This window comes from Lynx rufus, unplaced genomic scaffold, assembly GCF_022079265.1.
Source record: "Lynx rufus isolate CCGP_SWC_20201006 ecotype Redwood Valley unplaced genomic scaffold, mLynRuf1.p SCAF_12, whole genome shotgun sequence".
Lineage (NCBI taxonomy): Eukaryota > Metazoa > Chordata > Mammalia > Carnivora > Felidae > Lynx > Lynx rufus.
In genome coordinates this window covers 67,914,925-67,940,494 of record NW_025814826.1, presented here as the reverse complement: position 1 = coordinate 67,940,494, position 25,570 = coordinate 67,914,925, and the positions used below count along the sequence as shown (strand labels likewise).

The 25,570-nt window shown below is 65.4% G+C and overlaps 3 protein-coding genes across 6 annotated transcripts; all 3 read left to right on the top strand.

The window, feature by feature from the left end:
- Positions 1-257: 257 nt before the first annotated feature.
- On the top strand, positions 258-14,187 carry EEF1D (eukaryotic translation elongation factor 1 delta). Of its 2 annotated transcripts, none has more exons than XM_047074282.1 (8): positions 258-364; positions 9,349-9,469; positions 9,822-9,893; positions 12,960-13,059; positions 13,137-13,237; positions 13,372-13,590; positions 13,781-13,975; positions 14,092-14,187. In XM_047074282.1, the coding sequence occupies exons 2-8, from the start codon at positions 9,353-9,355 to the stop codon at positions 14,128-14,130; spliced, it is 843 nt and encodes a 280-aa protein (XP_046930238.1). In that variant the 5' UTR covers positions 258-364; positions 9,349-9,352; the 3' UTR covers positions 14,131-14,187. The 2 variants fall into 2 exon arrangements, with proteins under 2 accessions (XP_046930238.1, XP_046930237.1); XM_047074281.1 differs by lacking the exon at positions 258-364 and adding an exon at positions 6,566-7,707.
- A 1,322-nt stretch (positions 14,188-15,509) lies between these two features.
- NAPRT (nicotinate phosphoribosyltransferase) lies at positions 15,510-19,302 on the top strand. Of its 3 annotated transcripts, none has more exons than XR_006961161.1 (13): positions 15,510-15,762; positions 16,259-16,386; positions 16,467-16,549; positions 16,807-16,937; positions 17,050-17,165; positions 17,414-17,610; positions 17,692-17,832; positions 18,148-18,232; positions 18,331-18,411; positions 18,504-18,606; positions 18,710-18,838; positions 18,986-19,093; positions 19,188-19,302. XR_006961161.1 is itself a non-coding variant. In XM_047074279.1 (13 exons), the coding sequence occupies exons 1-13, from the start codon at positions 15,537-15,539 to the stop codon at positions 19,248-19,250; spliced, it is 1,617 nt and encodes a 538-aa protein (XP_046930235.1). In that variant the 5' UTR covers positions 15,510-15,536; the 3' UTR covers positions 19,251-19,302. The 3 variants fall into 3 exon arrangements, 2 of the variants coding, with proteins under 2 accessions (XP_046930235.1, XP_046930236.1); XM_047074279.1 differs by having other exon boundaries at positions 18,684-18,838; XM_047074280.1 differs by lacking the exons at positions 15,510-15,762; positions 16,259-16,386; positions 16,467-16,549; positions 17,050-17,165 and having other exon boundaries at positions 16,820-16,937; positions 18,684-18,838.
- A 1,792-nt stretch (positions 19,303-21,094) lies between these two features.
- Positions 21,095-25,486, top strand: MROH6 (maestro heat like repeat family member 6). Its single transcript, XM_047074278.1, has 14 exons — positions 21,095-21,340; positions 21,457-21,609; positions 21,766-21,920; positions 22,485-22,602; positions 22,727-22,911; positions 23,004-23,141; positions 23,258-23,372; positions 23,473-23,616; positions 23,707-23,880; positions 24,017-24,184; positions 24,420-24,539; positions 24,742-24,844; positions 24,956-25,021; positions 25,179-25,486. The coding sequence occupies exons 1-14, from the start codon at positions 21,095-21,097 to the stop codon at positions 25,415-25,417; spliced, it is 2,124 nt and encodes a 707-aa protein (XP_046930234.1). The 3' UTR covers positions 25,418-25,486.
- The last annotated feature ends 84 nt before the right edge of the window (positions 25,487-25,570 follow it).

Genomic DNA, 25,570 nt, shown 5'->3' with positions numbered 1-25,570 from the left:
CGCGCGCCGTCCGGCGCGTGCCGGCTCAGCAGCCCCGCCCCATCCCGGCGAGCCCACTGCACCGGTAGCGCAGGGGTGCGGACGAGCTGCCGTCCTGTTCGCGGCTGCTAGCTCCAGCTTCTCTGGGAAACTGCGAGCCCCGTGGTGACTCCCACTGGCTTCTGTCTTTGCAGCCGCGGGGAGCGTCGCGTCGCGCGGAGGGCTGTGACGGCCAGGCGGGACGTGCGCGGGAGCCGCTTCCCCTGCCGCGGCGCGTGGTGCATCCCTCTGCTTCATTTCCCGTGCGCGGCCGGGGCGACTCTCCCTTTCCTCCACCGTCGCACGCCACGAGCCCTCCTCCTTGGTCGCCGCGTCCTTGGCTGGCGTGAGTACCGCAGCCCGCGCCCGCAGGAGCGGCACGCGCCGCGGAGGGGCCGGGGCGGGGGCGGGGCGGGCGCCCGGGCCGGGGCGTTAGTGCGGCCGGGGTGCCGGCGTAGGGACGGTGGGACGAGCGCGGCGCTAGGGGCGGGCGCAGGGGGGCGGGGCGCGCGGGCCACGTGGCCGGCGGGACCCCGACTGCGGTCCCGGCGGGAAGGTGGCGGCCGGGAGGCCGGGGGCCGCGTGGGCCCCTCGGTCTCGGTTGGTCCCGGTCCTGTAGCCCTTCTTTTGTCGGGCACGCGTCCGTTAAGCACCTGCTGCACGCCGGTTCTGGGCCAGCGGGACAGGCTCGGGCCCAGCCCTCGCGGAGCCTTGAGGGTTCGTGAGCGCGGGAAAGAATAAGGGAGTGACTGCTGAGTGACTGTTGAGTGACTCAGAAGAAATTCTTAGGGTTCTCGGAGTGGTCGGGAGTCCTGACTTGGATAAGGGTCCCGGCAGGAGGCGACGTTGAAGCCGGTCTCTGTAGGGGTGGGTGACGCCTTCCCGAGAAATGGGCACCGTGATTGGAAGGAAGAAGGGGGCCAAAGGAGTGGAGTGGGGTGGAGGCTTGCGTGAATGAAGGGCCACCCTTCAACAAGACAGATATTTGTCCGGCTAAGCTTTGGGGCGATCCCGGCCAGAAGGGGAACGCCTCTTCAAATTGACTGTGGCGTGTATCTTCTCTGAGGGCTCAGGCTTGGCCCGGGGGCGGGGAGGGACACTCTCAGGACGCTTCTGCACGGGCAGCTCTGACACCCCAGCCTTCTCTGGGTACCCTGAGCCTGGCTGAGCCGCCAGTGAGCTGGCTCACATGGGATTCGGGCGTTCCTGTGCCCTGCCCTGTGAATGTCCCAAGAAAGTGTCATCTTGCAGAGTGACTGGCACCCGAGCTGAGGAGCAGGCTTTTTCTGTCACCTCTATGGGGGCAGTCAGTGTTCTGGGCCTCATGCCAGTCCTGGGAAGAGCCTTTTACCGGCCAGAGACAACTGCCCTCTGGAGGATCCTGGTGCAGGGCCACCCCCTCCCCCTCAGCTTTGCCCCTGCGGAGCAGGGTGAGGCTGCCAGCGTTCAGCACAAGTGGGCAAATGTGCTTGAGCAGCGTTTCTGTGAAAGAAGCGTCCTTGCAGGGACGTGTGTGCGCGCGTTTGAAGATTGACCAGAAAAATACCTCCAGCAGGTTGTGCGTTGGTGTCGTAGTTTGGGGTTCCACAGGCAGGAAACGCTGGCAAGCGTATTTGTTGAGCCTCCGCCCTGCACCACTATTTTAAGGTGACGTGTATGTGGTCAAAGCAGGTGGTAGCATGGCATTGAAGCTCCGTGCAGGCGATGGAGGGAGACAACGGATCCCGGGCTCTTCACCTCCCTGACTCGGGGGCCTCCCTTCTCCGCTCAGTCCTCCAGCTGTGTGAGGCCCGTGTGCACAGAAGGGTTGAGGAAGCACGTGCAGTCCTTGGGGTCACCCCGAGGGAAGGGGGCATAGGCCCGGCTGGTTAGGTTAGACAGATCTGGTAGGCTGTGGCATCTGAGGCGCGGACATTGTTGAGCCTGCCCCGGGGTGACCAAGGTAGCTGTGGTGTGAGCCTGGAATCTGAGGGCTTGGGGCCCCCTTTCTGCTGCCAGGACAAGCCGGTACTTCTAAGCGGGGCTGACATCAGGAGTCAGGTTGGGAAGCCTGTGGGGCTGTGGAGTGCCCCCTGCAAGAGTCAAGTGGCATCACCCCCGTGCACGTGGAGACGCGCCGTTGGGTAAATTTACCCCTCTGTGTGCCTTCCCCCCGTGACTCACGGTTCCAGGTGTCACAGCGCTCTCAGACGTCGCAGGTACGGCAGGCTTTGTCGTGAGGAAGACGGAGCTGGCCTGCAGACCCCGCCCCCCATTCACCTCTGTGGGTTCCCCCTTCCCCTGGAGGGGCCGCAGACCTTTGCCCTCTGGGTGGACAACTGGGGGGCTGGTCCGGGGGTGTGGCTGTGATGGGGTGGTGTCCAGGGGAAGGTATTGTTGGAGGGCAGAGTCTGGTGAGGGGCCAGTTCCTCCCAGAAACCTACCCCATTCCGCTAGGCCCCAAGAGACTTACAGGCCCTGGCACCTTGTGGGCGCAGTGCCGGGGGCCACATCCTCGCCTTCCGTCCAGGCCGTCCAGCCAGGGGTGTGCTGTGGGGGCCGCTGCCAGGGCCGCTGTAAGAACGGCCTTCCCAGCTCACGTGCTTTGGAGCACGTCTCCACGGGGGTGCTGGGACGGTTGCAGGGGAGGGGTCGTCTGTGGCCAGGACCAGCTCTCCTACATGGCTCACCTCACCCCGGTCCCTGGTGGCTAGGTGGGGCATGGCCCCTGAGTACCCCCTCCCGTGGGCGAGGTCTCAGCCTGCCTGAGGCTCGGGGGCTAAGTCTTGGTCACGGGCAGCCCAGCTGGGCCCTGCAGTGAGCAAGCAAGTAGATGATGGCAGTGGGCAGGGACGCCTGGGGCCCCCTCCTTCTGGGTCTTCGCTCTGCTGTTCTGGGGCCTTGTTCCTCATGCTTCACTGTTACGGAGCCAATGCTGTGTGTGTGGAGAGAGCACGGGAGAGAGAGGAGGGTCCCCACTCTGGCTGGAGGCTCGGATGTTCGTGTTCTCAACGGGGATCATTTAAACTCAGATTTGCTTTTCTACCAGAGAGAGGGGTTTTCAGTTCAGCAGGTCCTCGTGGGACGTGGAGCCCTCAGAGAGCGGGGAGATTGAGGCAGTAAAGGTGGGGGGCACTCTGCCGGCTGTCCTGGGAGATGGAGAGGCCGGGGGCGGGAGAACCCGGTTGCCCGGTCCTGCAGCAAGTGTCCCCGGAGTGCTGTTGGCCTGTCACCACACCGGCTTCACTGCCAGCAGGGCGGCTCACCGCCACGTGTGCAGGTCGACTGCCCAGGGCCTGCCGTGTGCTCCTGGGGGGCAGCTCCCTGTCCTCGCGCCGGTGTCCTTGTGTCTGCCGCACCCGCGGGCACCTTGGACGTCCCTGTCAGTGACTTGGTGCTGCCGCTCTCCTTGCTGCGGTGTGGGGCGGACGCCGGGGCCAAGGGGTCTGGCTGGCAGATCTCTGGGTTCCGGTGAGTGAGCAGCTGGGGGCGCTCCCGGTGCAGGGCGGGCAGGGCTGTCCGCCGTGCCCTGCAGGCTTTCTCAGACATGGCTTCGTCTGCGTGTGGCTTCCTCGGCTCCTGGACTGCCACCTCTGTCGGATTTGGGGCGGGGCACTTAGTGTTTCTGGCCCATCTGCGAAGGGACTAAAAGCCCTGTCCTTTTGTGCACACCGTGGGGACTTTGTGTCTTTGTTCAAGCGTGGAGTGGTGGCGGCTCCCTGCCCCAGCGTGGGCTCTGGGGCTGCTGGGCCCCATGGATGGTCCTGGTTGTCTCGTGCCTTGTCCAGCAGCCCTGGACTTAGGGCAGCACGACAGCGGGGCCAGGTAGGGATCCCCTCGACAGCTGCACGTGGCAGTGGGGGCACTGAGTGCTGGCTCCTCTCCCCCCAGAGGGCTTGTGCTGGAGTGCGGGGCGGGTGGGAGCGGTGCTCAGATGGGCTTGCCCGGTCCAGCTAATGCGAACCATAGGAACTGCTCATTTTGTGGTGCGGGGGGTGGGGGGGGTGCTGTCCCGAGTGGGTGGACTTGGTCGCCTTCGGGGATTTGGGTGGTGGGTCTTTGGTGCTCATCTTCAGTTTGCTCGGCCAAACCTCGCGCCACCTTTCCAAGCACCTTCTGCAAAGACCTTCCAGCCGCTGTGCTGCCCTGACTGCCTCTAACCTTGCTGCTTTCTCTTCATGCCATCCTAGGAGACCAGAGGGAAAGTAAGTACCCACCTGTCCCGTGCCCGGTGTTCCCTTCACCTCAGCCAGGGAGCCCCTGGCCCACAGCGTACGAGGCATTCCAGCGCCTGTGCAGGGCCCGGCTTGGCCAGGCTGCCAGGCCTTACTTTCCTTGTCTGCAACACAAAGGAGTTGGCTTTGCTGTCGTTGGGCTTTGATCCTGCCAGGCAGGGCAGCGCGTGGGTGTCTCAGTGCATCCCTGGGTTGAGCCAGGTTGTGCCTGTGGTGGGGGGCACTCCCCGAGCAGGCCGGGGCCGGCGTGCTGGCCCTCCCCTCTGGGCAGAGGACACCGGGGACACCCCCTGCCACAGGCCACAGCCCTTGTTCTTGAGAAATCTTCAGAAGCAGTCTCTCCCCGCCTCCCCCCAGGTGTGGCCCCCAGAGCTCTGAGCAGGCCCTGATCTGATGTCAGGAGACAAGGACAGCCTCTAGGCCAGTAGGTTCCAACAGGACTTCACCAGTGGGGCGTCAGCCTAGTGGAGCTCAAGGGGCTGAACCAACTGAGCCCTGGGCCCCTCTGCTGAGGGTCTGCTGGGGGCTCGTTGCCAGAAAGTTTGAAGGGCGGACAAGCCCTGCCTGATTGGCCTGCAGTCCCCTCAGGGACGGTGGTGATGTCACAATGCCTTGCCTCTTGAGCACACGCTCCCCGCCTCTCACCACTGCCTCTGTTGTCAGCCTGGCCTTGGTAAGGGCTGCTGCCGGCCTGGGGAGGAAGGCACAAGGGGGCGTCCCAGGGGTCTCTCCAGGCCTGGGGCTTCCGTCCTGTGGCTTGTGCCATTAGAGGCCCCCAACACGTCCCTCCACAGTTCAAGGGAGAATCTTCCCCCACGTCTTGAGTGGACGCGGGGCTTACGCAGCCGGCATGTCCCACGGGGTCATTAGAATCAGGTTTCAGTTTTGTTTCGGGGTGTCAGGAAAGGGATGTCGATGCTGCTGCAGGTGACGGGAAAGGTTTGCCGCCTTCCCTCTGGAGACCTGGTCTCCTGGAGACAGGGCCCAGCAGGTGCGTCCCCCCACGCAGGCTACTGACTGACCCCGCAGAAGCTGGGATGGTCCTGGGTGTTGGTCATCTGGCGTGGGCGCTTCTGCTTTCGGGAGCAGGGGCCAGAGTCCAGCCTGTGTCTGGACAGGATCTCTGCCAGCTACAGCCATTCCTCTAGAACAGGCCTGTGGAGTGTGAGCTCAGACCACTGGGCACGTCTCAAGAGCAGACTGGCTACTGGGGCTTTCTGGGCTTGAGCCGTTTCTGGCCAGAGGCTGCAGAGGTGGTGGCAGTGGTGGCCCAGACTCCTCTATTCAGAAGACTGTGGTCTCCAGACTGGAGGGGACACCCCCTCTATTGAAGAGGCTGAGGTTCTCGGCAAGGGTTTGTCCACAGTGGCAGATGGGACACACAGTTCCCCACCTGCCTCCCTCTGTTCTAGGGATGGGGCCCCTCACATCAAATGGTTCTGTGACTGGAGGCGGGTGCCCTAGTGACCCTGGGGCCCAGAGTTTCCCACGTGGTCCCTCCTGTATTGCGGGTGCGCCCAGAGGTGGCTGTGGCTGACCCGGAGCCTGCTTCTCACTTGCTGCCTGAGCCACCAGGCTCCCTCTCTTCCGGATGGTCACTAGCATCCTCCCTGTGTCTCCCCCAGTGTGGCCCCTGCAGGGCCGGGCCCTCCACCCTGTGCTCCCAGCTGCTCCCCGAGACACTAACCCTTGTCTGAGACCCTTGCCAGCTCCCCTTGGAGCATGCGCTGCTGCAGGCGGTGGTGTGGCTGCGGCAGGGGTATGCCGCCACGGGGCAAGGTCCCCTGTGGTGGCCTGGCCGTGATGGGGCTGGCCTGGGAGACTGCCGCGCATACTTCTAGAAGGCGGAAGCACCACTGCCTCAGGCAAGGTGGCCAGATTTAGCAAAGTCAAAGGATGTCCTGTTAAAATCCTAGATGAACGACGAATAACCCTTCAGCGTAAACGTCTTAAATATTTTGTGGGACGTGTTTATTCTAAGAGTTATTTGTTGTTTATATATCAGTCAAGTTATCTGGGTGTGGTGTGTATTTCGTTTGGCAACCCCCTGTGGAGGCTCTAGGGGAGAAGGCTTCTGTGGTTGAAGAAGTTTGGAAACCGTTCTCTAGACCCCTCTGGAGAGCCTGGGCGCATTAGGAAAGGTTGGCTTTACGGCTAAAAGAACGCATACGTACGCACATGCATGCACGTGATTGCTTATTGCTTTACTGAGCTTCCCGTGGACTTGACTTCGGGTCCTTGCTTGTGTCTTCCTGGCACCCCCACCGGGGAGCACTCCCAGGCCCGGCCAGCCCTGAAAGTCAGGCTGAGGAGGGGGGCGGGGCGCCATCCCCATGGCCCGCGGTGTTGCAACTGCCTTCTTGTGCTTGCTTTTTAACGCTGTGCGGAAGATGAGGAGCGGGAGAGCCGCCTGTGCCCTGGAGACCGTCTGGGAGGACAAGCAGAAGTATGGGGAAGCCGAGCGGCGTTTCTACGAGCACGAGGCCACACGAGCCGCCGCCACCCAGCAGCTCCTGGCTGAAGCGCCAGCCGTGAACGGGCCTGGGCAGGAGGACGCCGAGGAGGCAGACGCCCCTGACGGCGGCAGCAGGAGCGACCCCAGGAGGAGCCACGACGGAAAGAAGCCTCTGCAGAAGAAAAGGAAGCGCTCACCAAAGAGCTGGTTCGGCCAGGCAGACCTGGCCCTCGTGGGCCTCTCGGCCGACCACGTGTGGCTGGACAAGCCGATGTTCGACCAGGCAGAGAGCTCCTATCGCCAGAGGCTGGCGGATGCGGCTGCCCAGGCGGCCCAGCGGGTTGCCCTGGTCCCCCGAGGCCCCTGCACCCACGGAAGCCAGGTGGCCTGCCACCATGTGACCTGGGGCATCTGGGTCAATAAGTCGTCCTTCGACCAGGCCGAGCGGGCGTTCGTGGAGCGGTCGCAGGCCTCGCTGTTGGCCGCAGAGGGGAGTGGCAGGCAGGGGGCTTCTGACACGGGCCAGCAGGCGGCTGCCCCCGATCCGGCTCTCGCCCGCCAGCCCGGCCCGCTGACCGACGGCCAACCCCCGCTGGGCAGTCTGCAGGCGCTGGTGCAGGAGGTGTGGCTGGAGAAGCCCCAGTACGATGCGGCAGAGAGGGGTTTCTACGAGGCCATGTTCGACGGCCACCCTCCTGGGAAGGTGCGCCTGCAGGAGCGAGCTGGCCAGGCTGAGGGGGCCAGGCGGGGCCGCAGAGACCGGCGAGGCCGAAACGCCGTGGGAAGCAAGCGGGTCGGGCCTCGGCGGGTTGACGGGGAGGCCTCCTCTGCCCTGCCCTACTGGTACCTCCTGCACAAAGATGCTGAGGCCCCCTGGCTCAGCAAACCCACCTATGACAGCGCAGAGTGCCGCCATCATGCCGCAGAGGCCCTGCGAGTGGCCTGGCGCCTCGAAGCTGCGTCCCTGGCTCACCGACCTGGTGCCCGGTCTGGCCCGACCATGTCCAGCCTGAGACCCAAGTAGGAGACACCTGCCGCCTGGGCTCCCGGCCCGGGCTTCCCTGGCTGCTCTTCTCCCCACCCCCCCTCGCCCTGGCACGGCTCTCCCCAGCACTCCTGGACCCGGCTAAGTTGGATGCGGGAGTGGGTTGGGCAGAGGGGTAGCTTTCTGTTCCTGGGGCAGTGCAGCCTCCAGGGCCACCTCTTGGGGATCACAAGGTTTGGGGCTGTCGAGGGAGGAAAGGGGTTAGCACAGGGCAGACTCTGCTTGGGTAGGGTTTCCCTTTCTGCTGGGCAACTCCCAGTGCCCCTGGCTGTCGCAGGGCAGGGCAGGGCCAGTGTTAAAGGCCTCTGGCCCGAGCCCTGCTGGGGAAGACGTGGGAGCTGGCACGTCCCTCCTGCCCCTTCTGTCTGTCCTCCCCTACCTCCCGTTCCGTAATCACCTCCAGGGTGAGGCGAGTGTCTCAGGCACACCAGCATGTTGTCAGTCGAGTGGCCTATGTCTGAGGGACACCTACTGCATGAGGCTCACTTGCCTTCGGCCCCAGGATGGTTCCATGCAACACCGGCAGTGGTGTCTGGACGCCAGGATCTGGAGAAGGGCAGGGGGAGAGGCAGGCGGCCGGGCAAGCGCGGCAGCGGGAGGGTCTGGGGCGTGGGTGGCCGTGCGGAAGGCTGGGCCCCAGGGAGCGGTGCCACCCTGGGCCCCACATGCCCATCAGCAGCCTGTTGGCTCGGTGTGAGTGGCGGGGTGTGGGAACCCGTGTGCAGGAGCGTCCCCATCAGCAGCCTAGGGTGAGTGTGGAGCCAAAACTGTTCACGGTTCAGGGCCTGGCTGCACCTGATGGCTGTGTAGGGTGGGTGGAGGAGAGTCACGGGGCCCGGCTCCTTTCCTGACACCAGGGGTGCACTCGGTGTGGTCCAGTGATAGCCTGGGGCCCTTGGCACAGAGGATTGGTGAGATCGGGTCCGTTTCTGTCACCGTTGCTCAGGAACAGGAGGGGCCGTGCCAGGTGGAGGGCGGTGGGCACAGCCGTGCGGCTCCCGCTCTAGAGCAGCCGTTCTCAAACTTCCAGGTCTCTGGACCTCACACGGTTTTTGTGCTGTTGATTTTTGTCACGTTAGCAATTAAAATAGAAACGCGGGTAGTTCTTCAGTCGTTGAATAAGAAGTCGATCACGCGTTTACATAACGACTCGTTCCTACGAGCAGCAGTGTTCCCAAGACAAAAAAATTCAGTGAGCAGAGCGGCCTTATTCGACATTTTTGCAAACCTTAGTGGCTTGTTTAACCAGGAGGCACCCGGTTTGTCACACTTTCTTCTGCATTCAGTCTGTTGGTGTGTATTGTCTGATGGACATAATTGTGCCTTGCACAAACGTGTAGTTGGACAGGGAGGACCCCGGGGACCCCCAGGGGCTCCTCACCACACTTTGAGAACCAAAGGGGCGGGAGCCGGGAGTTGTGGGGGGGGGGGGCGGATTACAGACTTGGTTCGGGCAGTGCCGAGGCACCTGTGCTCCGACCTGGACCCCTCGTCACCTTGCACCCTTGGTGTCTGGGCCGTTGTGGGGCACTCACGCATGCCAGGCCTGGGGCCTTAGGGCACGTACCCTCTCCTCCCAGCCAGGCTGTCTCAGTCTCGCCTTCCCTTCCCAACAGGAAAATGGCTACAAACTTCCTAGCGCACGAGAAGATCTGGTTCGACAAGTTCAAATACGATGATGCAGAGAGGCAGTTCTATGAGCGGATGAACGGGCCCGTGGCTGGCTCCTCGCGCCAGGTGGGGGCTGCCCTCGGGGCACTGGGGGACTGTGCCAGCACAGGGTGGGGGCGGGCAGAGGCACATTCGGCCCCAGCGGCTCTGCTCCAGGCGCTGGTGGTGGGGTCTTTGCGGGTGCGTCCCCGGATCTGCTCGAGATGGGACGGGGCACCTCCGCCGTGTCAGACCAGCAGGCACACCGGTGCCCATCAGGACGGGGTGTGGGCCTCGGGGCCGTTGTCATAGCTCCTTGCCATCCCACTGAGCCTTCGGTTCTGTGCAGCTCTTGCTGTCTGGAAGGGTTCGTTCCTTCTTTTCCGCTAAAATTGTTCCAACGAAAAGAAAAAAGCGGTTCTTTCTGCACTGTCTATAGGAGAACGGTGCCAGTGTGATCCTCCGTGACATTGCCAGAGCCAGAGAGAACATCCAGAAATCCCTGGCTGGGGTGAGTACCTGCAGGCCCGCATCGGCACTGCTGCCCTCCGGCCTGGCTGCACGCCTCCCCGCCGCCCCAGTACCCCGGTACCGCTGTGATCATTTGGGCCTTAGGAGCAAGTGGGGGCGGGGCGTCCAGCACGGCGTTCCCGCCCCAGCGGGCTTCGGTGACTCGGACTGCCCCCGGAGCCGATGGCATCCGTGCTGCTGCCCGGTGGTCACCCAGGACTCCCAGCTGCCCTCACGCTGCCTGTTGCTCTGGCGCCATCCCCTGGCTGGGCCTGGGGGCCCCCTCCCTGCTCTGCACTCCGTGTGGGGAGGAGTGGGAGAGGCCTTTTTCTCTTGCTTCCTAGGCCTTGCCTCCCTGGAGAGATGGGTTCACAGGATGGGAGTCCAAATGATAAAATTTGAGGCCCAGAGAGGGGCCGTCCAGCTGCGTTTGGCCCCCGGGTCCCAGATTGGGTCACAAGAGAGGAAAGCAGGTCCGTGTTTAGCTCTGTCCCCAGCCTGGCTGGGCAGACGTCCCCAGGAGGAGACAGACCCGCTGCTCTGCCTTCTTAGCGAAGTCGAGACCTTGTCCTCTCTCTAGGACACATGGTGTCCTGTCCTTGAGGGTCGAGGATCAAGCAGAGTTCTGCTCCTAGAGACTTCAGGAGAGAATCCTTTCCTTGGCTTTTCCAATTTTGAGATGCCGCCCACATTCCTTGGCCTGTGGCTTCTGGCCATCAGAGAGTCCTGATTGATGGCTGTTTCTGTTACGTTTCCTTCTCCTCTGCCTCTTGGGTACACGGGGCCTGGTGACGACGCTGAGCCCACCCACATAATCCGGGAGGATTTCCCCATCTCCGGAGCCTCCGCTTCATCACGTGCAAAGTCTTTTTGCCATTTAGGTCACCTTCTTACAGGCTTGGGGACGACTACGTGGGCACCCCCGCCTGCCCAGCTGCTTTGGCTGTACTGGCTCTTGGGCCATAGGCTGGACAGCTGTGGGGGGGAGGGTCCCTGCTTGGGCCAGGCAGCCGTGGGGAGGAGCTGGCGCCAGGTGCGTGGGGTGCCAGCCCCCAGAAGGCCAGGGTGCCCAGTGGCGCTGAGGTTTCTGGGCCACAGGAGCCCCCCCTCTGGCCCTCAAGGGGCCCTGGATGTGTTGGGGTCGCCCTCTGGCTCCGGGTCTTGGGGAAACCATGTGGGCCCGCTGGGAGGGCTTGGGGGAGCCCCTGTGTGCCGGAGGTGGCACCGCTGGAGGCCAAAGCATCAGAGACCAAGAGCTTAAATGGATTCCTTTCTCAGTCTGCAGGCTAGAAGTCCAAAGTCAAGGTGTGGGTAGGTTCTGAGGCCTCTCCTGGTTTTCCTTTGCCTTTACGTTGTTTTTTGTGCGTCTGTATCCAAACTTCGTTTTATAAGAACACCAGTCAGAATTCGGGCCACTCTCCCGACTTTGTTGTAACTGGATTAGCACCATAAAGACCCAGTTTCCAAACAAAAGCCCCTGTTCTGAGAGCGGCACGAAATTCAGAGGAGTATCGTTCAACTGCTAATGGACCGGGAAGGACCTTGCTGACTCAGCCCCAACGCTTGGGTTTGGGCTCGATAGGGCTCAGCAGACACTGGGCCTTTAGAACCAAGGGGTTCCTGGGAACCGTGCATGCTGCCAGGGACAGGGTTGGAGATGGGGTCGGAAAGGTCTGGATTCCAAACCCTGGCATGTGGCACTGTCCTCTGAGGCTACTACGTGGCTGGCTCCTCGTGACCCACCGTCACAGGCTAGGATTAGGGTAGCCTTGGTCTGCCTTATTGAGGCTGGGGTTGGGGCGGGGGGGCCTAGACTCCTGGTGAACAGGAGGAGGATGGTCAGGGCCTCGAGGGAACAGGAAGGTCTGGGTTTCATCCCTATCTGATGGGAACTTTTGGAAAATCCTAGTGAGAACGGCATTGCAAGCTGGGGTGCTGGGGAAACAGGTGGAGAGGAGGCCATGTGGCCGCAGCCAAGGGTCGGGCGAGTCCAGCACGGGTCTCCTTTGGCAGGGAGGTGGGGGGGGTGGTTGGGTGTGGACACGCACGTTGAGCTGAAAGGAGGGGAGTGGTGCCAGCCACTCCTGGTTCCAGTGCTCGGACCCCAGCCGCGTAGCAGCATCCCGTTCCGCCTTCGGCCAGCTCTACCAGGAGCCGGACAAGGGAGCTGCTGGGTCACAACGGGTAGCACTGCTCTCCGATGCCTGGGGCAAGGAAGCCAGGCACCTGTCTGCCTGTACTTCCTGGGGGTTTTTAGCTTGTCTGGGCTCCGGGGGTACGCAGAACGGAGGAGGAAGCCACGGGGCTGGTTCTGTGGCTGCTTGGCAGGTGGGCTCCGGGTCCCAGGTCCTCGTAATCGGACACAGGGAGGGAGGGTAGGGACAGCGGCCCTCGGGGAAGGGCCAGGTACACTCCGTCCTCCTAGACCATTCTATCAGGGTGTGTAACTCGGGCGTGGACTGCGGCGCTGTGCTGAGGGGCTCCCTGGGTGGCACCGCTGGAGTTGGGTGATAGGGATTCCCAGTCAGGGAGGAACCGGCGGGAGGCTGGCAGGCAGGATGGGGCCCCGGGTCACTCAAGCCTTTCAAGGGCAGGCTTGGTGAGCCAAGTGGCAGGTGCGTGGCCTGGGGGAGGCAGGGTACTACGTGCGGAGTGGGCGCCCCCTGCAACAAGCTCTCCTGACTCCCACTGCTCCTCAGCTGCCCTCCCAGCCTGCTTCCGGTTCCCAGCTGCGCTGCCGGGCCCTGCCGTGTGGCCCAGGCCGCCCCGGGAGCTTCCTCCCACCTGACCGTGGCTGTGGGCCCCGCAGTAGCTCCGTGCTGGGGCTGCCCTGGGCCCCGTGCCTTCCGCTTGGCCAAGGACGTCGCTCACTGCTCTCCTGCTTACAGGGCCTCCTCCCACCCTCGGGTGCAGTGTCACGGGTGGACCCAGTGGGCGACAGGAGCTGCTTCCTAGCGTCCAGCGGTTTTCCCACCTTTCTCGGGGCCCTGATTCTCAGTGGCTGTGACTGGGGGAAACCCTGGAAGCAGGCAGGGGTGCAGAGTCTCACTCTCCCCCTGCCTTGCAGAGCTCAGGCCCTGGGGCCTCCAGCGGGCCGGGCGGAGATCACAGTGAGCTCGCCATCCGGATCGCCAGCCTGGAAGTGGAGAATCAGAGCCTGCGAGGCGGTGAGGCCCTGGGCCTAACGGGTGGGGCACCGCACCCAGTCCCCGCCGTCTGACCAGCGGCCCCTTTGCTCCTGCAGTGGTGCAAGGTCTGCAGCAGGCCGTCTCCAAGCTGGAGGCCCGGCTGAGCGCACTGGAGAAGAGCTCACCCACCCACCGGGCTGCAGCCCCACAGACCCAGGTGCGCGCCCTTCTCGGGCCCTTTGGGGAGGGGGTGGGGGGTGTTCCTGTCCCCCTCCCCGCCACAGCCTCTTAACCAGGGTGCAGAGCTGGGGCCCCGGGGGCGGGGCCCTCAGCCTCCCTCTCCCACGGCAGCACGTGTCCCCTATGCGCCAAGTGGAGCCCCCTGCCGGCAAGGCGGCCACCGCCGCAGAGGATGACGAGGACGATGCCATCGACCTGTTTGGCAGCGATGACGAGGAGGACAAGGAGGCAGCCCGGCTGCGTGAGGAGAGGCTGCGGCAGTACGCGGAGAAGAAGGCGGGGCGGCCTGCGCTGGTGGCCAAATCTTCCATCCTCTTGGACGTCAAGCCTGTGAGTGACCCTGCCCCCGGCCCTGCCCCGGGCTCCCGGTGGGCTCAGCCGAGCTGGCCGGGTTCAGCCCGAGAGGAGAGCTGCGTGCCCTCTGTGCCCTGGGGGGCGAGGGCAGGGGCCGGTGAGGGGAGGGGCACTCCCTGGGGTCTGCAGGCTCCTGACCCAGCCTCTCCACCCCTTGATCTCCCAGTGGGATGACGAGACAGACATGGCCCAGCTGGAGGCCTGCGTGCGCTCCATCCAGTTAGACGGGCTGACCTGGGGGGGCTCCAAGCTGGTGCCCGTGGGCTATGGCATCCGCAAGCTGCAGATTCAGTGTGTGGTAGAGGACGACAAGGTGGGGACGGACCTGCTGGAGGAGGAGATCACCAAGTTCGAGGAGCACGTGAGTGGCAGGCCCCCAAGGGAACCCCTGGCCTGGCAGGGTGCTGGAGTGGGTGGGTGGGTCTTCGGGAACCAAGGCCCCACTTGACCACGGGCCTCCCTCCTCCTCCTCCTCAGGTGCAGAGTGTGGACATTGCTGCTTTCAACAAGATCTGAGCCCCAGCCTCCGGCCGTGGGGTGTGGGGCCCTCAGCCATTAAAGACGGAGATTCCACTCTGGCTCCTGTCCTGGTCTGGGCCCGGTGGGTGGGCACATTCAGGGAGCAGCACTGCCACACCCCAGGCCTCAGACGTGGCCCGCACCTCGGTCGTGTCCCACCCAGGCCCCTACACCCAGGAACCCACGGCGCCAGTGCCGTCCTCCCCCTCCTCGGTTTCTCCACGGCATTCTTTTTGTTTTTTCAAGTGTATTTATTTTGCGTGAGTGGGGCTGAGTAGGGGAGGGACAGAGGGAGGCAGAGAATCCCAATCAGGTTCCGTGCTGTCAGCATGGAGTCCAAACCCAAGAACCTGATAGATCACGACCTGAGCTGACATCAAAAGTTGGACACTTGACCAACTGAGTCACCCAGGTGCCCCGTCTCTGTCGCATTTTGGTGTGTGACTGAACCCCGCCTGCCTTCTCCCCTCACTTACAAGTGCCGCGAACGGTTCAAGCTATTGGGGCAGAAACAGCATGCGTGGCTCCTTCCTTGTATGGGTTGCTGGCCCTCCGAGGCCCCCGAGGCATCTCTACTCTGCCTTCTCTGGGTTCCATTCCCAGCCAAGCTGTCTCCATGGGGGCTAAAGTGTCCGCCTGAAACTGTCCAGGAACAAAGGTCCCAGTGGGCTGACCGGGCCCTGCTGCTGTGACTACATGGGCCCCCCAGGTCTGACCTGTGTGAAACCTGCCAGGCCTCCCACCACATCCAGGGACAAGCTGGGCTGCTTTCCTTAGATGCGGCCGGTCCCTCCCTCGCTGGAGACCTGGACCCTGGACAGGCCTATGGTTAGTTCGTGCCCACTGTCCTGCGCAGGCAGTATTTGGGCCACTAGTGGCTTCTCTCCAGGACTGCTGGCCAGTGTGGCTGGTGAGACCACCGTCCTCACAGTTGGGGGGAAATGAATGGTGTGGGCTGTGGCATGTCACAGCTGCTGTCCTCCAGGGTGCCGAGCCACAAGGGGAATGGACTGGCCCCCTTGATGGTGGGGACCCGGCAGGCTACCCGTTCACCCCCTTGTTCTTTGTCAGCACCCCACTGGTTCCCTAAGCCGTATGGTGTGGCACCACGTACGTGCCCAGTTGGAGCAAGTTCTAGAATCCCCTCTACCTGCTGCCCTGCTCTGGGCCTGGGCTGGTGTGCAGTTAACACTGCCACTTACCCCTCCGCCGGCGGGTGGAGTGGGGTGGGGGGAACCCCAGATCAGACCAGGCCCCTAGGGGAGGAGGGGCCCCTCCGCTGACCCGCCCCACCCGTTTCCGCGTTGGGGGTGGGGGGGGTGGGGGAGGGGAGGCTCCGGGCGTGGGGAGCGGCGTCACGTGGGCCAGGCGGGGCGCGGCCAGAGTCCGGGCGCGGGGGCGGAATGGCGGCGGAGCGGGACCCCGAGGCGAGCGCGGCGGCCCGGCCGCTGCTCACCGACCTCTACCAAGCCACCATGGCGCTGGGCTACTGGCGCGCGGGCCGGGCGCGGGACCAGGCCGAGTTCGAGCTCTACTTCCGCCGCTGCCCCTTCGGCGGCGCCTTCGCCCTGGCCGCGGGGCTGCGCGACTGCGTGCGCTTCCTGCGAACCTTCCGCCTGCGGGACGCAGGTAGTAGCCCCGCCGTTCCCGGCCGGCCCCTCACGACCCCGCCAGGACGCCCCCCACTTGATGAGCTGTCCCCGCCGGGACAACCCACCTCCTCGGGCCCCAGCGAGCCCCCCTCGACCCGCAGGGCCACCTGCTACCTAGATGACCCGCCCTTGCCAGGACACTCCACCCCGGCCAGGCGAGCCCCCACGACCCCCAGGACACCTGCCACCTAGATAGACCGCCCCCGCCAGGACAGTTTCCCACCCCACCCCACCCCCAACTCCCGACCTGGCGAGTCCCCGACCCCTCCAGGCCACCTGCCACCTAAGCCAGCTCCCCCCGCCCCAGGCCTGATGAGTCCCGGACAAGACTCTCGCCTGACGAGAGTCTTCCATGGCCCAACAAAGGCCCCCCGAGGCCCCCTACAGGCCCCTTTCTTTACCGCGGTCCCAGCCCCGACGAGTCCCCACGGCCTGCGCTGGCTCCAGCCCACGAGGGCCTCTGTCACCCCCAGACGTGCAGTTTCTGGCCTCGGTGCTGCCCTCCGACACGGATCCCGCATTCTTCGAGCACCTTCGTACCCTCGACTGCTCCGGTGTGACGGTGCGGGCCCTGCCCGAGGGCTCCCTCGCCTTCCCCAGCGTGAGTGCAGGGTGAGCGGGGGCAGAGGGGCGCTGGACCGAGCGGGCCGGGCGGCGCCCAGCTGACCACCCTCCCCGCAGGTGCCGTTGCTACAGGTGTCAGGGCCACTCCTGGTGGTGCAACTGCTGGAGACGCCACTTCTCTGCCTCGTCAGCTACGCCAGGTGGGGGGGCCCCCGCCGGCCGGAGGAGCCCGGGGAAGGCAGGGCCTCGGGAGAAAGAGCGACGACTTCCGGGGGGGCGGGCCTTTGGGAGGGGCGTGGCTCCGTGGGTGGGGTGGGGCCCCTAGGCTCTGTGGGTGGAGCGCAGGGCCCTGGAGAGCGGCTTCCGGCTCCCACTGTGGAGGGCCTCAAAGAGGGCCGGGGTTCGCGGTGACTTCCAGACCCTCACCGCAGGTCCCCTGCTCCTTTGCCCCCCACAGCCTCATCGCCACCAACGCTGCGCGGCTTCGCCTGATCGCGGGTCCGACGAAGCGGTTGTTGGAGATGGGGCTGCGGCGAGCTCAGGGCCCCGATGGAGGTCTTACGGCCTCCACCTACAGTTACCTGGGCGGTAAGAGCCCAAGGAGGGAGACGGGGGTCAGGGAAGGAGGAGGCCTGCCAGAAGCCCTCTAGCCAAGTCTGACGCCCGACTGACGCCCCCGCCCTCCTGGCCCCTGATGCAGGCTTCGATGGCAGCAGCAACGTGCTCGCGGGACAGCTGCGGGGCGTGCCCCTGGCTGGAACCTTGGCTCACTCTTTCGTCACTTCGTTTTCGGGCGCTGAGGTGCCCCCTGACCCGGTTAGCATCCCTCTCTCCTCCGCTGCCCTCCAGAGGGCAGTCCCCGAAGCCAGTCCTTGCCCAGGGGAAGGAGGGACTGCCATGCCCCGCCCATCTGAGCCACCCTAGCAGGTAGCTGCAGTCCTGCGCTCAGAAGCTGGCAGATGGCGGCAGGCATTACCCCTGCTTAGACCTCAGCCTGGGGGAGCCAGTCCTCACCCTGCTCATCCACTAAGGGTTGTCCATCCTTCACTCACCCGTTTCCATAGATGTTGGCTCCAGCTGCCAGTCAGGGCCCCAGGGTAGACCTGGCTGCATGTGTGGAGGCATGGCTGGAACGCGTGTGTGCCCATCTGGGGCTAGGGGTGCAGGAGCCCCACCCGGGGGAGCGGGCAGCCTTTGTGGCCTATGCCCTGGCTTTCCCCCGGGCCTTCCAGGGCCTGCTGGACACCTACAGTGTGCAGAGGTGAGGCCCAGGCACCCCCCTGGGTGGGCTCTGCCTGAACACCTATGGCCCCTCCACCAACCCTTCTCATCTTGCTGGCAGGAGTGGTCTTCCTAACTTTCTGGCAGTAGCCTTAGCCTTGGGGGATCTGGGCTACCGAGCCGTGGGCATAAGATTGGACAGCGGTGACCTTCTGCAGCAGGCCCAGGAGATTCGTAGGGTCTTCAGGACCGTTTCGGCCCAGTGAGTCCCCTGGGAGGGGTTGTGCCTGCTGAGAGACCCTGTTGGGGGCAGGAGTGTTGGGATGGGGCAGAGGGAGGGAGGGATTTGCTCCTCCCAAATTGAGGAGCTCTGATCTGGCGGCTACCACAGTGGAGTCATCGGGGTTCTGGGGGGAGAGGTCGGGGGAGTGGTTCACCCAGGGGCTTGTAAGCAGAAGGCAGAGCCCATGTGGCTGAGGCCAAATTCTCAGGTGGGGAGGGTGGGGGAGGTGTGTAACTGAGAATAGAGAATGACCAGGTGAGGCAGGAGCACCTGAGGGCTGTCCACCCGTCACAGGTTCCAGATGCCCTGGTTGGAATCAGTCCCCATCGCCGTCAGCAACAACATTGACGAGGAAGAGCTGGCCCAGCTGGCCCAGGAGGTGGCGGGCAGTGGGGAGCAGGGGCAGGGGTGGTTAGGAGGGCTCTGGGCCTGCAGATGTCAACCAAGCTCAGTGCCACCTTGTCCCTCCTCCTCCAGGGCAGTGAGGTGAACGTCATTGGCATCGGCACGACCGTGGTCACCTGCCCCCGCCAGCCTTCCCTGGGCTGCGTCTATAAGGTCAAGACAGGGTCTGGGGTCCAGTGGAGTGGGCCAGAGGGGTCATGGGTTTGGGGGGAGATTCCCATGGTCCCATGCACTTGTCTCTGCAGCTGGTGTCTGTGGGAGGTCAGCCCCGAATGAAGCTGACTGAGGACCCCGAGAAACAGACACTGCCTGGGAGCAAGGCCGCTTTCCGGCTCCTGGGCTCCGATGGTGAGGCCCCTCCCACTCCCCACGGCCCTCCTCCTCGAGTCCCCAGGCCCCCCACTTTATTCCTGCTGCACACACAGGGTCTCTGCTGATGGATGTGCTGCAGCTGGCAGAGGAACCACCACCCCAGCCTGGCCAGGAGCTGAGGGTCTGGCCTCGAGGGGCCCGGGAAGCCTGTGTTGTGAGGCCTGCCCACGTGGAGCCCCTGCTGAGACCCTGCATCCAGCAGGGACAGGTAACTGCCTCTACCTGCTCCCTCAGTCTGCACGATGAGCCTGAACTGAGCCCTGGCACCTGCTCCTGCCCCCTGCCCCAGCCTCTCCCTTCCCCCTGCACCAGCTTCATGGGCCTCTCTCGCCTCTCCCCTTCCCTCTCCCCGCAGCTGTGTGGGCCTCTCCCATCTCTGGCTGAATCTAGAGCCTTTGCCCAGCTGTCCCTGGGTCGCCTGAACCCTGAGCACAAGCGGCTGGAACAGCCCGCGCCGTACCAGGTACATAGATGCCCGCCCCCCCACATCGTTGTCCCTTTGCCTTGTGTGCCCTCTGTCCCTACAGCCACCCGTCCATTCTCTCTTTTCCCTGTAGGTGGCGCTGTCTGATGAGCTACAGGCCCTGGTGGACCGACTGAGTACGGGAGGGTCCTCATGAGAACTGTGGTGGAGACTGCCTGGAATCAACATGAGTCACTCACTGTCCTGCACAACTTGTCCCGTGTCATTTCTTCACTCAGCCTGCCACTCACTTGACCCCCAGGGCCTCCAAGGGTGGGTTGGAGTCTGGGGTCAGAGCACGGGGTCATGCTCCCAGGGGAGGCCCAGGCTCTGCCAGGGTGGGGAGGCTGTCCTGTGCTGAGGTCTGAAGGGCGCAAGGAGTTAGGCCAAGGCTGGGGAGTGTCCAGGGCTTGGGAAGCTGGACTGGGGGGGGGGGGACAAGGCTATGGGGAAAGGGAGGCTTTGGTGCCCACCCAAGAGTTGTTGGAGTTGCTGCAGGCAACTAGGGAGGGGGAGCCACAGGGCAGGGACGGGTGCCAGAAAGAGGGTCTTGTATCCAGGCACGGCCCCAGACTCCCCTGCCAACCAAGGTCCCCGCCCCGGAGAGGTCAGCAGGGCACCCCGGCTTCCAAAGCCAAAGAAGTGCAGGTGTCCCAGGCCACCGCTGTGGCCAGGCCTGCAGGACTCTGCCGCTGGGGACGCTGGGCTCACGGGCTGCACCCAGCCGGCTCTCTCCGGGCCCTGGCATCTGTCACAGGGTCAGCAGGGCCTGGGCCCCAGGGGAGCCGGCTGCTGATGCAGCAGCCTTGCAGAGAGAAAGGCTCAGGGGTGCACAGGAGAGCCCGCGAAGAGGTTCAGGGTGCCGGGCTGGCCTTGCCTCACGCACACGAAGCTGCTCAGGCTTCTGCCAGCTTTGGCAACTCGCGTCCCGGAGAAACCACTCACGAGAGACGTTCTAGGCTCTGGGGGAAGTAGGGCAGGGGCGCCGGGCGCCTCTGATTGGTCCGGCACGAGGTGGCAAAGGCAGGTGAGGGCGTGTGGAGGGGAGCGGGCTTCCCGGGGGTGCTTCCTAGAACACTTCCGCCTCTCCAGGTATCTCACCAGACTGGCTTTTCTGGATCCCTAAGCTTAGGGCAGTGCCCACGTCACTGGGTGAGGATGACAGAATTTAGGGCAGAGGCCCTGGGGAGCATGAGGCTTCGAGAGAGACAGACTCACGAACACCCACATGGCAGAACACACCCGCCCCAGGTTCCCAGAGGTCAACACTTCTCAGATGCGCACTTCCCAGGCGCCAGGACCCGGGGGGCCCACCTCAACAATGGCAGTCACCAGCAAGGGCACCTGGGAGGCGGCCTCTGCTCCAGCCCGAGTTTGCCTGAGCTGGGAGGCGGTGACGGCTCTCCCAACCATCCTCATCCCCCAGATGTCTGGCTCCGTGGGAATGCAATGGGGACAGCCCAGTCCCCGACCCCAGGCCCTGCCTGGACACATCTGCTTCTTTAGGGCTGAATCAGGCAAGGCTTTAACTTAGGATTGGGCCCAGACTTCTGGTCCCTGCTGGGGCTTCTTCAGGGCTGGGCACACTTCCACCAGGTCTCCCCGCCCAGAGGGGCTGGAGGTCAGGGGTAAAGGGCCCTTCTTCCCCTCTCCTTGCAGATCCACACGCCAGGGCTCTTATCCCTTCCCCAAGACCCTGGTGGGCTGAGCCAGATCCCAGACGCCCAGGTATCAGGCTGGCTACTCGCTGCCAGCAGCAAGGGCAGGAGGGCCCTTCACAAGCCCCTGCTGTGTGCCACACCCGGGGACTGCCTCGGCGCGGCTCCCCAACCCCCCACACGCACAGAGCATGAGCTCACACGCATGCGCCACCACGCCTGTCCCGGGTCCTGTCTGCCCAGGGCCAGCTTCTAGGTCAGGCCCGCGCATGACTTCCGGGGAGAACCAGTGGCAGGTGCCGTAGGCTGGGTCCAGCTGAGTAGCTTGGGGTGTGCGGCAGCCATGGCTTGGGGGGTATGGGGCAGGGCTCGGGGGGGCCCTGTGGGGGCCCTAACCCTGACAGCTCTGGCTGAAGAGATCCGGGCCAACCAGGGGCAGCCCCCAGGACCCTCTTCCACTGACCCTCAGCCTGAACCTGAGCTTGAACCTGAGGCGGAGCCTACGGGTGTCACTGCCATCCCCACAGCCCGCCCTGTGCCCTGCTCTCTGCCCGGGGTGCAAGAGCCAGCCCCCAAGGGGCTCTATCAGGTGAGTGGTAAGGGAAGGGGGGCCGAGGGGGCCACAGGGAGGAGGCTGGGGAGGTGCTGGGGAAGAGAATTGGGAGAGGCAAGGGGACTTCGTACATCCCACCCGCCCTGCCCTAGGACCCCCCAAGTTCCTGGGAGGAGGGGGCCCTGGCTGACCTGGCATTGTATGCGGCTGCCTGCCTGGAAGAGGCTGGCTTTGCGGGGACCCAGGCAACAGCCCTCACGCTGTCCTCAGCCCTGGAGGCCCGGGGGGAGCGTCTGGAGGAGCAGGTGAGCCAGCACCCCCTCCCTGCCCCCAGCTCCTGCCGTGGAGTCCCCAGGTTGGGGGATCCCAGTGAGCAGCCTGTCAAGCTCGCTCCCTTCGGGTGGCACCTGCCCGGGGGGGGTCCAGAAAGTCTCCCACTGACGCGGGCTCCCTCACGCCAGGTGTATGCCCTGGTGCGCGGGCTGCTGGCACAGGTGCCCAGCCTGGCCGAGGGGAGGCCCCGGCAGGCGGCCCTCCGGGTACTGAGTGCGCTGGCCCTGGAGCATGCTCGGGAGGTGGTGTGTGCGCTGTTGCCCAGCTCGCTGCCCCCGGACCGGTAAGCCGCCTGGCCCAGGCCAGCCCCGCGTCCCGAGGCACCACGCGGCTTCCTTCCCTCTTCCAAGTTGGCAGCAGTCTGGTCCCGGAGGGGCAGGCTGTGGAGGGGGCCTCAGTTCCCTCCGTGTGACTCCCGCCCTCCACCTCCCCCCCCTCCCCCCAGACCTCGGGGGCCTGCCTTCTCCCTCCGGGTCACACTAGGAGCCCAGCCTGGGGGTAAGCTCCAAGGTGGGGTCAGCAAGCCTGGAGCCCCTGGCTGTGTGGTTACCCTGCCCCAGGAGAAGTTCTCTCTGGTTTTACTCTCCACAGTGATCGTCTCCACTATCGGGTCTGTTTCGGGGTTGCTGGCCCGACCGGGTTCTGAACGGTCCCTGCCAGGCGGTCACGGTTGCAGGTTATTTCTGCACCGATGCCGGTTATCTTGCTTCTCTGGGATTTGGGGGTGGAGTGTCGGGGGGGCGGGGGGTTTACCTACTCTCCCACGCGGGAGTCCCAGTGGCCACCTCCCACCCGGCCCCGGGGACCCCCCACATCAGACCGAGTCTCGGGCGCTCCGCACCCCCAGGGTGGCTGCTGAGCTGTGGCGCAGCCTGAGCCGAAACCAGCGCGTGAATGGGCAGGTGCTGGTACAGCTGCTGTGGGCACTGAAGGGCGGAGCCGGGCCCGAGCCCGAGGCACTGGCGGTAGGTGACTCCCTTGGGGCCCCGGGGGGCGCCCAGCGCATGCATGATGTTCCTCGAGCATCAGCCGCTTGTCCTGGTCCCTGCTCCCTGCACCAGAGCCTGAGATGGGCGGCTTGTCCCGCAGGCCACTCGTGCCCTTGGGGAGATGCTGGCTGTGTCCGGCTGCGTAGGCGCCACTCGGGGCTTCTACCCACACCTCCTGCTCGTGCTGGTCACACAGCTGCACCAGCTGGCGCGGCGCGCGTCCTCCCCTGACACCCCCAAAGCTTGGACCCCATCGCACCGAGGGCCGCCACACAGCCACGCCAGGTGAGGGCGCACACCAGAGCGGAGTGAGGCCTGGGCCGGTGCCCTCCCGGCCCTCACCCCCCGCCCCCCTCGCTGCCTGCCCCCACCTCCAGCTGCGCTGTGGAGGCCCTGAAGGCCTTGCTCACCGGGGACGGCGGCCGCATGGTGGTCACGTGCATGGAACAGGCTGGAGGCTGGAGGAGGCTGGTGGGAGCCCACACCCACCTCGAAGGCGTCCTGCTGCTGGCCAGGTGCTGGGGAGGGGGTGGGGGGGAAGAGGCAGGGGCAGGAGGGGGGTCGGGCGGAGACGTCTCCCCGGGTGAGGCGCCCAGAGGAGGGAGAACGCCCGTTTCCGCCCCATTCCCAGTGCCATGGTGGCCCACGCGGACCACCACCTGCGAGGCCTGTTCGGGAACTTGTTGCCCCGGCTGCGCAGCGCCGACGACACGCGGCGCCTCACGGCTATGGCCTTCTTCACCGGGGTGAGCCTGCGTCCACACGGGCGGTGAGGGGTGACCGTAGACCCGGCCTCTGGGCGGTGCCTGGGGACCTCGAGCATGCTGACCCCGCGTCCCCGCTCAGCTGCTGCAGAGTCGGCCCACGGCAGGGCTTCTGCGGGAAGAGGTCATCCTGGAGCGGCTCCGCGCCTGGCAGGGCGACCCCGAGCCCACGGTGCGCTGGCTGGGCCTGCTCGGCCTAGGCCACCTGGCGCTGAGCCGCGGGAAGGTGAAGGCCGGGGGGCCCCGGGCGGGGCCCGGGCGGGGCCTGGGCGGGGCCTGCGAGGGGCCGCCCACGAGCCCCCCCCCTCCCCCGCAGGTGCGGCACGTGAGCAAGCTGCTGCCCGCGCTACTGGGCGCGCTGGGCGAGGGCGACGCGCGCCTCGTGGACGCCGCGCTGGGCGCGCTGCGGCGGCTCCTGCTGCGGCCTCGGGCGCCCGTGCGGCTGCTGAGCGCCGAGCTGGGGCCGCGCCTCCCGCCGCTGCTGGACGACGTAAGCCCCGCCCCGCCAGGCCGCCTCCCCGCCCCTCCAGCCCGCCCGGCCTCAGGCCTCTCCAGACCCCCCGCCAGACCGCCCTTCTCCCTGGGCCTGGGTTCCCCGTGTGCCCTGACCCCTTCCTCCCACGCAGGCCCGGGACTCGGTCCGCGCCTCGGCTGTTGGACTTCTCGGGACGCTGGTGCGGCGGGGCCGGGGCGGGCTCCAGCTGGGGCTCCGCGGCCCCCTGCGGAAGCTGGTGCTGCAGAGCCTCGTGCCGCTGCTCTTGCGCCTGCAAGATCCCAGCAGGGACGCCGCTGAGGTCAGCTGCCCCCCAAGACTGTCCCGCTGCTGTCCCCATCCAGCCTTCTGCATCCCCACCCCGCGCAACTCCAAAGAGTTCTACAAGGACGTCAGGTGCAGGTGTCAAGGGCTCCTAGCTTCCTGGTCTTTCCTGGACCACCTGCCCTGGGCTCCTCCACCCCTCGTCCTGGCTACACCCCAGCCACCTCTTGCCTCTCCCTGACCCCCACCCCTGCTCCCTTCGCCCGTCCTAGAGTTCAGAGTGGACCCTGGCCCGCTGTGATCACGCCCTCCGTTGGGGCCTGCTGGAGGAGATGGTCACCGTGGCCCACTACGACAGCCCTGAGGCCCTAAGCCGCATCTGCCACTGCCTGGTCAGTAGGGGGAGCACCCACTCGGTCCCGTGTACCCCAGGGCCACTCTCCCAGCCAAGGTGGTGGCAGGTCTAAGACCTCAGGCCCTGATGCCGTGCCTTGGGGGCTCGCCAGGGGGCCCCGTCTCCTGGGCTCACCTTTGCCACCTTCTCTCCATATGGGATTGGCCCTCCCATACTGCCATAAGCCTGTCTGTCCCCAGGTTCAGCAGTACCCGAGTCACATCCCCAGCTTCCTGAGCCAGACCCAGGGCTACCTGCGGAGCCCGCAGGACCCCTTGCGCTGGGCAGCCGCTGTGCTCCTAGGTGAGGCAGGACTGGAGTCACACTGTCTCTTGCACTCAGAGTTCTGGGAGCTGGACCGGCCCCTCCCTGGTGGGGCCTGGGGCCGGCACTCACTGGTTTGCCTTGGTCCAGGCTTCCTCGTCCATCACACAAGCCCCAGCCGGGTCAACCAGGACCTGCTGGACTCCCTGTTCCAGGGTAAGGACCCAGCTCGCCGGCCAGGGTTGGGGTCCTCGAGAGGCTGTGGGTGCTAGGACGGAGTGGATGGGAATGGATGGGTGGAGGGCCAGGAGTCCGGGGTACTTAGCGGTTCTGAGAGTCTTGCAACCCTGCCCGAGCCGCCCTGTCCCTGCAGAGCTGGGGCAGCTGCAGAATGATCCAGAGCCAGCCGTCGTCGCCGCGGCCCAGGTGTCCGCCCAACAGGTGGCGCTGCTGGCCCGCGCACAGCCGGGGCCGCGCCTCCCGCGTCTCCTCCGCCTGGGCCTCTGGCGCCGCGCGGGTCCCCACCGACCCCCACCAGTCTACGCGAGCAGTCCATTCCAGCCCCGGAGCGTCGTGGGCCGCTGGGGCTGCTTGGGATCCGGCTGTGCCTGACCCCAAGCCAGCCCGCAGGGTACCTGGGTCTGAGGCAGGCACCGCACTGCTCTGTGGCTCGTCCTGGGTGGGGGGTGGGGGAAGCGATCCGCAGAAGACGCTCCGCTCCAGGGGCCCCTGGGCCCGGTACCAGATGCTGTGAGCAAGCCCCCT

Excerpts from the sequence above, each read along its gene's own strand:
- EEF1D (XM_047074281.1), top strand. The coding sequence starts at position 6,566 with ATGGCCCGCGGTGTTGCAACTGCCTTCTTGTGCTTGCTTTTTAACGCT. Across the intron at positions 13,060-13,136 it reads GAATCAGAGCCTGCGAGGCG|TGGTGCAAGGTCTGCAGCAG; the intron begins GTGAGGCCCTGG and ends TTGCTCCTGCAG. Across the intron at positions 13,591-13,780 it reads TCCTCTTGGACGTCAAGCCT|TGGGATGACGAGACAGACAT; the intron begins GTGAGTGACCCT and ends TTGATCTCCCAG.
- NAPRT (XM_047074279.1), top strand. The coding sequence starts at position 15,537 with ATGGCGGCGGAGCGGGACCCCGAGGCGAGCGCGGCGGCCCGGCCGCTG. Across the intron at positions 16,550-16,806 it reads TGCCTCGTCAGCTACGCCAG|CCTCATCGCCACCAACGCTG; the intron begins GTGGGGGGGCCC and ends TGCCCCCCACAG. Across the intron at positions 17,611-17,691 it reads GACACCTACAGTGTGCAGAG|GAGTGGTCTTCCTAACTTTC; the intron begins GTGAGGCCCAGG and ends TCTTGCTGGCAG.
- MROH6 (XM_047074278.1), top strand. The coding sequence starts at position 21,095 with ATGGCTTGGGGGGTATGGGGCAGGGCTCGGGGGGGCCCTGTGGGGGCC. Across the intron at positions 21,341-21,456 it reads CCCCCAAGGGGCTCTATCAG|GACCCCCCAAGTTCCTGGGA; the intron begins GTGAGTGGTAAG and ends GCCCTGCCCTAG. Across the intron at positions 23,617-23,706 it reads TGGCGCTGAGCCGCGGGAAG|GTGCGGCACGTGAGCAAGCT; the intron begins GTGAAGGCCGGG and ends CCTCCCCCGCAG.